This window comes from Sphaerodactylus townsendi, linkage group LG03 (genome assembly GCF_021028975.2).
Source record: "Sphaerodactylus townsendi isolate TG3544 linkage group LG03, MPM_Stown_v2.3, whole genome shotgun sequence".
NCBI classification, from domain to species: Eukaryota; Metazoa; Chordata; class Lepidosauria; order Squamata; family Sphaerodactylidae; genus Sphaerodactylus; species Sphaerodactylus townsendi.
In genome coordinates this window covers 20304631-20315380 of record NC_059427.1, presented here as the reverse complement: position 1 = coordinate 20315380, position 10750 = coordinate 20304631, and the positions used below count along the sequence as shown (strand labels likewise).

The 10750-nt window shown below is 44.5% G+C and overlaps 1 protein-coding gene across 1 annotated transcript; it reads left to right on the top strand.

Moving 5' to 3' along the window:
* Nucleotides 1-22: 22 nt before the first annotated feature.
* On the top strand, nt 23-10476 carry LOC125427736 (general transcription factor IIH subunit 4-like). The gene is made up of 9 exons (XM_048487290.1): nt 23-115; nt 2031-2167; nt 3660-3764; nt 5887-6018; nt 6917-7013; nt 8567-8655; nt 9924-10035; nt 10126-10194; nt 10468-10476. Exons 2-9 carry the CDS (start codon nt 2037-2039, stop codon nt 10474-10476), a joined length of 744 nt encoding a protein of 247 aa, XP_048343247.1. The 5' UTR covers nt 23-115; nt 2031-2036.
* Nucleotides 10477-10750: the final 274 nt, after the last annotated feature.

Sequence of the window (10750 nt, the reverse complement as noted above, 5' to 3'; positions counted from 1 at the left end):
TGTGTGAAATGCATGACGGGAACTTGAACGGCACCACCGGAAAGGGAAGAAAGGCTTTGCAGGATGGGTCTTAAAGAAGCCACGTGAAGCTGAAGATCCGGATAATGCAAGTCCAGTGAGTCCCCGGGAGGGAGCCCGAGCCTCCAGGTTGGCTGCAGAGTAGAAGGGAGAGGCAAAGCGAAATCGCTGTTGACAGAAGGGGGATGGGAAAAGGGGGTGCTGCTGGTTTTAATGGGGAGCTTTAGGGGGAGTTTCTGAGCGAGGGTGCAAAAATACAAACCGACTTTGCAGAACTTCTGAGAGAGGGTGCAACAATACCAAGCGGCTTTGCAAATTTAAAAAGTGCAATATGATTGCAAAGGCAGGAATCCTGTGCGCTCCACCAGGGGAGGAAGCAAGCCCCATTGATCTCGGTTGTAGAAACAGGCATAGGCTGGCTCTACGTCTAATAAAGGGAGCAGAGACGTCGTTACAATTTTCTATAGAGGAGGGTTACAATTTTCTATAGGTTGGATCCGGACGTGCAACAGAACGAGATGGCCGAGTGGAGTGTATCATTGGATACCTCTCAAGTGGGGGTTGCAATTCTGAATACTGCTACCCGTGGGAAACACCCTGAAGCTAGTAATCTAGCACATCTGGAAGTAATTCAGTGTAGCCTCTCCTTAATGAACAAGTTTACCAGTTGCCTGGTTTTTTTAAAAAAAAATCTGAAGAATTTGTAACATGTAATCCTGCACCTGCAGAATTTGAGGCACAATAAGTTCTAAGGACTTGCCCATCTCCTTCTGCTGTGCATTTAAATCTGGTCTTAGCGGTGCCATCCTAAGAACGCCTCCTTGCAAATAGGATCTGAGTAGACTTGTTTAGGATTGCTGTTTTGTGGGATAATCCGTGAGAGTCAAAATGTATTAACTCCCTCTTTTGTTACCCTTGGCAGATGTTCCCCATTATCTATAGCTACTGTAGTATCTGTAGTCACTTTGTTACCCTACTTTGTTATCCCTCCTTTGTTACTCTTGGCAGGAGTTCCCCATTAGCTATAGCAACTCGTGAGAAAAGGGCTGCAGTGACAGGCAAGGGGTGCAGCGGTGCCTTTCTCTTGCCCCTGTGCTCACCCATCATTTGGCAGGCGTGGCATGACTAGCAGAAGTTGGCCACTTGGTATCCGCTAGGGGTCTGCAACCTGCGGCTCTCCAGATGTTCATGAACTACAATTCCCATCAGCCCCTGCCAACATGGCCAATTGGAGAGCCGCAGGTTGCAGACCCCTAGCTGGCCAGTAAAAGCATTGTGCCAGGAGCTGTTTTGTCTTGGTTATGCCTACCTGACCAGCAAAGGGACCTTCCTGGGCTAGCTGGAGAAGTTGATCTGTGTATGGACACTTCTAGCTGTTCGCTTCTTCCCCATGTGTCCCCATCTCACCTCTGGACACTTTGCATGTACAGCATCAGTTCTGCTCTGGCACCATCCCATCCTAATGGATTAACGACCTCCCAAAGGTTCGATCGTTAAAATAATTGCTCAAGTATTACAAACTCATGGCTTCCTTTATTGAACCAATTCATCTCTAGTTGGGTGGTCTTCTTTTCCTAACAATATTGTCTTTTCTGGTGAGTGTTGTCTTCTTATGATATGACCGATGAATAATAGCCTCAGTTTTTAAAAGTATGAGTCCAGTGGCGTCTTTAAGACCAGCAAAGTTTTATCCTTGGCATAAGCTTTTATGTGTGTCCATACATCTTCAGATACCATGCAGATACCAAGCGTGCATGCACATGAAAGCTTACACCAAGAATAAAACTTTGTTCATCTTAAGCATGCCCCAGACTTTCTGCTGCTTCAGACCCAACATGGATACCAACCAGAATCTATGCTCAGTTTAGTCATTTTAGCTTCTCTGAAGTGCTCGGGCTTAATTTAGTCTATTTGTCTTTTTGGTGGTCCACAGTATCCGTGAAACTTTCCTTCAGCACCACATTTTAACTGATCAGAATCTCTTGCATATAACTAACTTCTTTGGCCTGTAGACTGTTATGGACTCTGTGATGAAACTTCAGAGGGTGCAACTGAAATGCAAGAACCTTCATGAATTCCTGAGGGGTCTCAGCCCAGGGATCTTAGACCGGCTTTACAATCATCCTGCCACCTGCCTGGCGGTCTTCCGGTGAGTGAGTGAAAATCCACATCTTTCTGTGTATAGAAATGCCATTGCCTCACTGCCTACTAGGGAAGCAGTAACTTAACAACCCAGAGTGTTGATGACAAGATACGGATAATTCATGCCCAATAATGCTGAGTCATGCTAATAGTGTATTTGTAGGTATAAAGGACATGGGGTATAAGGATTGCAGTGCAGTTTGGGGTTTTATGCTCTCTGGTATTTCTTCTAAATTGGGCTGCAGTAATTTGACTGCATCTGTTTAGGGCAGCGGTTCTCAACCTGTGAGTCGCGACCCCTTTGGGGGTCGAACGACCCTTTCACAGGGGTTGCCTAAGACCATCGGAAAACACATATTTCCGACGGTCTTAGGAACCGAGACACAAATAATTTTATGGTTGGGGGTCACCACAGCATGAGGAACTGTATTAAAGGGTCGCGGCATAAGGAAGGTTGAGAACCACTGGTTTAGGGGAACCAGGGAATCTATTCCTGCTATTTCAACTGAATAGCTATGGTTCTTTTAATTGTTGTTAAAGTGGACTGTTTCCACATTTGCCATGGTCCCAAGTTTTACAAAGAAAAAATGAAACACATATGTGTGTTTCATTTGTGAAAACAGCGTTACGTTCTGCAGAATTTGCACGTGTGCATTTTGAAGTCATTTCATATCTTGCAACTTAGAATCATAGAGTTGGAAGGGGCCATTCAAGCCATTCAGTCCAACCCCCTGCTCAGGTCAGGATCTTTTTAGAGCATCCCCCACAAGTGTTTGTCCAGCCACTGCTTGAATACTGCCAGAGAGGAGGAACTCACCGCTTCCTTGGACTGAACAACTCCTACTGGAAAAAAAAATCTCATATGTGGCCGTCACCTTTTCATCTGTAATTTATACCCATTATTGCAAGTCCTATTCTTTGCTGCCTATAAACACTTTCCTCTTTCCATCCATGCTAAATTCTTCTCAGATTGGATTTCCAATGGTAGTTTTCAAAATGTAACTAACTGGCATCTTTTATGCAAGAATCACAACGTGTGATTGGGGTTTGGAATATGCTGCCGCAGGAGGTGGTGAGGGCCACTAACCTGGATAGCTTTAAAAGGGGCTTGGACAGATTTATGGAGGAGAAGACGATTTATGGCTACCAATCTTGATCCTCCTTGATCTCAGATTGCAAATGCCTTAGCAGACCAGGTGCTCGGGAGCAGCAGCAGCAGAAGGCCATTGCTTTCACATCCTGCACGTGAGCTCCCAAAGGCACCTGGTGGGCCACTGCAAGTAGCAGAGTGCTGGACTAGATGGACTCTGGTCTGATCCAGCAGGCTAGTTCTTATGTTCTTAAGAAGTAGAATACCATTTGAATCCTTACAGAAAATTGAGTTTTGGGGTGATATAATTGAATCCTCATGGTGACTTTCAGGCAGGAGGTATTTTGGAAAAAATATTTCATATCCTTTGGCATTAAATATTTGAGAATCTGTCACTTTCTTTGTTTAGCGAATTGCCAGGATTGGCTAAGAACTATGTCATGCGAATGCTCTTCCTGGAGCAGGCCCTCCCTAAAGCAGCTGTGGCATCATGGGTAAAGAAGGATTATGTCAAGTAAGTTCTGAGCTGGAATTTCTGATCTGCTGCATCCCCACAGAGTGGTGTGATACTGTGTTAAAACCACCACCAGTTTTCATTAAGGTGAAGTTAGTAAGCTGAATAGATTGAACTGCCCTGAGCCTGCTCAAGAAAACCCACGGCGCAGAGTGGTACGCTGCAGAACTGCGGTCAAAGCTCTGCTCACAACCTGAGTTCGATCCCGACGGAAGTCAGTTTCAGGTAGCCAGCTCAAGGTTGACTCAGTTTTCCATCCTTCTGAGGTCAGTAAAATGAGTACCCAACTTGCTGGGGGTAAAGTATAGATGACTGGGGAAGTCAATGACAAACCACCCCATAAACTAAGTGTGCTTATTAAACTTCCCCAGTCGTCTGAACTTCACCCCATGGGTCAGTAATGACTGCTTTATCTTTTTTAAAAGCCTCCTTAATCATGGCTGTTGAAAGCCAACCCAGCTAAGACATGGTCTGGGAATGCTCCAGCTTAGGCTTTGGTGAATCTCATGGGGAAGGGAGTTCCATCGTTCTGGAGAGTGTCTGTCTCTTCGTATCAACATATGAGGTGCTCTGGATGAGATCAGTGATCCATCTACTCCAGCATCCTTCGTGATCAAGGTGTCTCCCCTGCCAGGTTTAATGTTATGCCTTCTGCCTTGTTACATGGCAGATTGAATAAGCAAGAAAAGGCTAAAAGATTGTGCCCATGTAACGATGGCTCAGTTGAATCTCTGGCCCACCAATTACTACACTGTCTCAGATTCAAGGAAATCAGATCCAAGTATGTGAATCTTACTCCTTTACATTTACCCCATCTCCCCGATTTAATTAGATTACACTACTTGTTGGACAACCCTGATCCTTTTACTAAACGCCAGTAGATTTCCTTCAACCTGTATTGTATATGCTTTTTAATCCGTTTTTATTACTGTAAAGGCTTCCTTCTTCTACTCCAGCATCCTGTTTCACACAAAGGCCAACCAGCTCGTTTTATTTATTTTTATTTACCTTTTTTAATCCCAACCATCTTGTCCAATCAGGGACCCTAAGGCAACAAATATTTAAAAGTAGATCATTCTAACACACACCAAAAAACCAAAAGTAAAATGCTTGCTTTTAAAAAAACAACAACCAGCAATTAAAACATAGGGCAGGAAGGAGAAATCCTTAAGGACGTACCCAACAAAACAAAACGGCCCCACCTGTTGGACCAAAGATAGTGATGGAAGGTGATGGATGAATATCCCTGGGGAAGGAAGTCCACAGTGTCAGAGCTATGATCAAGAAGGACTTTTTTTGGTATGCCAACTGCCTGACCTCAGAAGGCTTGCAGGGCCAAGAAATAGGGAATGGAGGCCAGAGAAAATATCTGGTGCACTTTACCTGTTTCTTTTGGATTCTGTGCTGACTGATCTCACAATTATTCTTCATCCTGGGGTTTTTTTTTCAAATATTGGATAAAGATGCATGCAGAAATTTAAAAAAAACATTAAATTTGTTGAGGAGGCCAACATAATGCTGCTGGACATATTACCAAAGAATATTTCAAGAAATTTATTTATTTTATTTATTTATTTTATTTATGATTTAGAAGAGTTGTTTTGATATTTGATGCTAGCATATAGGGTAGCACTTGCAGCCTGTTGGAAGATGGAAGAATGTCCTAGTCTAGAAAACTGAGAAAATAAGATAAGGGGGGATACATAACAATGGCAGAATTAACAATCTCAATCAATAAAAGATCTAACCAAGAATTTCAAGACAAATGGAAAATGTACTTCTTGTATTCATAAATGTAAGGGAAAAAATGACATGTGAATCAGGAAATCTAGGATTAAATTATAGAATTACTAGTAGGTGTTAATATTTCAATACCTGTGCTGAAATATAAAAGAAAGTATAATTTGACTGAATTTTAAATTTTTAGAAGAATATATGTGAAGTATAATAATAATTGCATTTGAATATTAGATTATCAATCTATGTCATTATAGAATATCATCCTATTGTTTCTCATGCTATATATTTAGAACTATGATTAAGCTATGTTTCAATCTCAATTTCTATTCTTTTGTGTTTCTATACTGTCATTCATGAAAAATGAATATTTCTTGTCCTGCAGGGAGCAGGACGAAAGCTCAGATGTCCTGCTGGGGCTGCGGCTCTGGCACACACAGTTGCTGCCGGGGGGTCTCCAAGGGATTATCTTGAACCCCATCTTCAAGGAGAACTTGCACATTGCTTTGCTAGGAGGGTAAGTGCAAGCCCCGAACATACTTGTGTCTTGAGAATCAAGGCAGAAGGTTGTGATTTTGAAGAGAAGGTTAAGGAAGGCATGGCTTCATTCCAGTGCATGAGGAACAATTCACATGTGCTTTTTATTTATTTATTTATTTATTATTTGGATTTGTAGACCGCCCCATCCCCGAAGGGCTCTGGGCGGTGCACAGCAATATCCACATGTGTACATCATTACAATCAGTGCAGTTACTAAAACCAATAAAATCCATTAAAAGCAGCAGTCAGTACAAAGTATCAGGCGTCCCAAAACCCAATTTATTTAAAGGCCTCCCTGAGAAGAGGGAGCGGCCGGACTCCCTCTAAGAGGGTAGCATAAGGTGGTAAAATAAATATGTAAGGGGGGGGGGGGGCGCACATTTCAGCGACTGGACACTCCAAAGGCCCGGCGGAACAACTCAGTCTTACAGGCCCTGCGGAACTCACCAAGGTCCCGCAGGGCCCAGACAGCTGGAGGAGGAGTGTTCCACCAGGCCAGGGCCAGGGCTGTAAAGGTATGTAATGGACATTCCCTCCCCACCCCTCTCTTAAAGAGGATTCCCCCTCTCCACCCCCATCTCTTTCATGGTGCTGTTTAACTGTTCTATTGCATGTTCTATTGGCAACAGCATGAATGCATTTAATATAGATCAGTGGTTCTCAACCTTCCTAATGCTGCAACCCTTTAATACAGTTCCTCATGTTGTGGTGACCCCCAACCCTAACATTTATCCATTTTACAGATGGAGAACACTGATGCAGAGAGTCTTAGGCGACCCCTGTGAAAGGGTCGTTCGACCCCCAAAGGGGTCGCGACCCACAGGTTGAGAACCGCTGATATAGATCATATCTTGCTTCTCACCCTGTCTCTGTAGAGGTAAGGCCTGGTCTGATGACACCAGCCAGCTGGGCCCAGACAAGCACGCTCGAGATGTCCCCTCTCTTGACAAGTATGCTGAGGAGAGGTGGGAGGTGAGTCTTTTTTGTCCTTTGTCTTCTGCCTGGCTAAGGATAGCGCTGAAGGGTACTGAGGCTGGATTTCTTGCTTCTGACGTAAATCCTTGGGGACTTCTGTTTACTCTTGCACCTCACCATGGATCCTCTGGTTCTGTTTCAGGTTTCTCCTTCAGGTAGTGAGAGATAAGTCAGGAATAGTAGGGCCTTCTTGTTCTTTTTTCTTTCCTTGAAACTTGATGGGCTGAGCAACAGTTCAGGGCCTAGTAGGTGTACAATAGCAGTAGAGGGCATGATTTTCACACAGTAGAGGACATGATGTCTCTGACATCTCTAGTTTAATAACTCCCAGATGTTGGAATTTAACACCATAGGATCACTGCTAGTTGACAGCATTAAATTAGTTGCAAGGAGAGCCATAATGCTCGCCAGGTTTAATGTTATGCCTTCTGCCTTGTTACATGGCAGATTTAATAAGCAAGAAAAAGGCCAAAAGATTGTGCCCATGTAACGATGGCTCAGTTGAATCTCTGGCCCACCAATTACTACACTGTCTCAGATTCAAGGAAATCAGATCCAAGTATGTGAATCTTACTCCTTTACATTTACCCCATCTCCCCGATTTAATTAGATTACACTACTTGTTGGACAACCCTGATCCTTCTCTCTGTATGATAGTGGCAGACTTTCTCCTGGAAATTACCAAACGCCAGTAGATTTCCTTCGTTTTTATTACTGTTGTACTGTTGTCCATGCCAATAAAGGTTTGCTTCTCTAAATTAGTTGCACCAATGGTCTGATGCAGGGTGAGGCTGATTTCCATATCCAGAGAGAATGGTATAATGGTTATGAGTGGGGGACTCTAATCTGGAGAACCAAGTTTGATTCCCCGCTCTTCCACATGAGCAGCTGATTCTTATCTGCTGAACTGGATTTGTTTCCCTACTCCCTATGCATGAAACCTTGGGCTGGTCACAGTTCTCTCCAAACCCTCTCAGCCTCACAAGGTGTCTGTTGTAGGGAGAGGAAGGGAAGGAGTTTGTAAGTTGCCTTGAGGCTCCTTACAGAAGCGAAAGGCAGGGTATAAATTCATCCTTCAGTCTGAATCTAGCAAGGGTGAATTGCCAGCTTGCATCTCTACTGGGGTGTCTCAAATAATGGTGTGCGTAAATTACTGGTCCTGGGATGGAGGTCTTTGCTTATTTCCATTTGCCTTAGGCCGGGGCTCGTTTCAATAGGGCACTTTTATAGACAGCTTTTGAAAATCAGCTGAGGCTAACTCAAAAACCCAACCCAGACTGCATTCCTGAGATCCCTCAGCTGGCTCTATCCTAAGTGTGCTGTTGGAGACCCCATTCTTTCTTCAGCCAACCTGGGCCATATGGCGTGAGAGCCAATAGGTAGTAGATCTGTTTGTATGGTGATTCGCTATGAATGGGACTGCAGCTAGCTTAAAATGAAGCCACATTTGTTTCTGTCCTGGTGATAAACTGAGCAGCTCCAAAGCGTCAGTGCAAAATGCAGCTAAGGAGGCCTGAGCCTTCTTCATTTGTCCCCTATGTTTCCAATAGGTCATCCTGCACTTCATGGTCGGCTCTCCAAGCGCAGCTGTTAGCCAAGACTTAGCTCAGCTGCTCATTGAAGCTGGGCTGATGAAGAGGTAAGTGGCAGAGAAGACAGTGAACGACAAAGCTGGCCAGACAATTTAAAAAGATTTATACTCGTAAGGTTGGGAATAAAGAGTAGATGGGTATATTCTGGCCTCCTTTGAAGTAACAGGGAGTGACATTTGGTCCCAGGGCCTCCATAGATATCTGGTGAACACCAGCTTTTATTTAGTCCCATGCTTCAGAAATAAAAATTTGAGTATTGTCAATAATGACAGTAAGGCTCTAAGTCAGGGAGTGGCTTTAAATGTCCTACACTGCTCCTCTTAGCATCTATAACAGTGATGGCAAACCTTTTCGAGGCCAAGTGCCCAAACTGCAACCCAAAACCCACTTATTTATTGCAAAGTGCCAACACAGCAATTTAACCTGAATACTGAGGTTTAAGTTTAGAAAAAATGGTTGGCTCCGAGGCACGCGTTACTCGGGAGTAAGCTTGGTGGTATTCTGTGGCTTTGCTTTGAAGCAACCATGCAACTCTTCCAACGGGTGAATCACGACCCTAGGAGGGTTTACTCAGAAGCAAGCCCCATTGACAGCAACTGAGCTTACTCCCAGGTAAAGGATTGCGCTTTAGTTCTTCACATGAAAATCAGTGGGGTTTAACAGTACTTAACAGGGTTACCTACACTGCTTCCCCAAAACTAGGTCTTGGGTTTAATGCTAATAATGCTAATAATCAATTAGCTAATGCTAATAATAATGCTAATCATCAAGCCCAGTGGCCCAGGCCAGCCTAGATGTGTGTGTGTGTGGGGGGGGCATTCTGTTTGCGCGTGCCCACAGAGAGGGCTCTGAGGGCCACCTCTGGTACCCGTGCCATAGGTTCGCCACCACTGATCTATAATATGCACTCTAGCCCTCAAAGAGGAGGGAAAAACTGAGGAGACCAGAGGAGTACAGCTACCTCTTTATACAGGAGGTACATCTCTATTCCTGAACTGCATACTGGAATAGTGGCTGCTCTGTTCTCTCCCAGAATGCCTCTGTCTACCCTAGAGAGTGTGTTCCCTGTAGAAATAACTATTCCCTGTCTTGAAAACAGGACAGAGGAGAATGTAGGGATGTCCTCACTTAAAGCTTTCTTGTGTGGAGAAAAATGTACTTCTGTATACAGTGTGTGTGCATGCATATTTATGAGAGAGAGCTATGCAGAAGGCATACCTTCCTGCATTCCACCGCCCGCCCCTCTCCACCGCCCTCCTCCGGAAGGTTCAGCACCATTTGGCCTTTGACCTCTGTGCCTTTCTCTTCTCTTCAGTAGTGAGCCCGGAGAACCGCCTTGCATCACATCTTCCGGCTTCCAGTTCCTTCTGCTGGACACCTCTTCTCAGCTCTGGTACTTCATGCTGCAATATCTCCAGTCCGCTGAGGTGACTGCCCACCACCTCAGCCGCAGCCGCTCTATTTGTCCCCTAGCTGTGTTTTTAACCCTCCGCCTTTCTCTGCATTGCTCTTTACAGACCCGAGGCATGGATCTGGTGGAGATCCTTTCCTTCCTCTTCCAACTCAGCTTCTCCACTCTTGGCAAGGTGAGAGAGAGGAAGGCATTTCGCTCTGGTCCAATGCACTGTGGAGAGCCTACAAAGGGGGTGGTAAGAGAGATGGGGGTAAATTTCACTGTTAGGCGTGAGAAGGAAAGAGTACGCGTTTGTTTATTTGTGTGTTTTTACTCTTGCCAGTCAAGTCATTGGATGATCTCTCTGGCCATTTTCTCTACAGTAATCCTAATTTAACAATTATATTTCATGCCCGCCACCTTTTCTCTTCGCTAAAAAGTCCTTGAATCTTTACCCCCTTAATAGGAAAGGTGACCACATGCCTTAATTATCTTGGTTTCCTTTTTCCTCCTCCACCCCCCTCCTCCTGATTATACAATAGGTTGTTTGGGATGACAAGTATTGTACATTGTATTCCAGTGTGGCTGCACCAAAAATTAATATGGGTTCAATTTTAATAAACATTCTTATCCTTGTATTGTCGAAGGCTTTCACGGCCGGAATCACTGGGGTGCTGTGTGGTTTCCGGGCTGTATGGCCGTGTTCTAGCAGCATTCTCTCCTGATGTTTCGCCTGCATCTGTGGCTGG

Excerpts from the sequence above, each read along its gene's own strand:
- LOC125427736 (XM_048487290.1), top strand. The coding sequence starts at position 2,037 with ATGGACTCTGTGATGAAACTTCAGAGGGTGCAACTGAAATGCAAGAAC. Across the intron at positions 8,656-9,923 it reads GAAGCTGGGCTGATGAAGAG|TAGTGAGCCCGGAGAACCGC; the intron begins GTAAGTGGCAGA and ends TCTTCTCTTCAG. Across the intron at positions 10,036-10,125 it reads AATATCTCCAGTCCGCTGAG|ACCCGAGGCATGGATCTGGT; the intron begins GTGACTGCCCAC and ends TGCTCTTTACAG.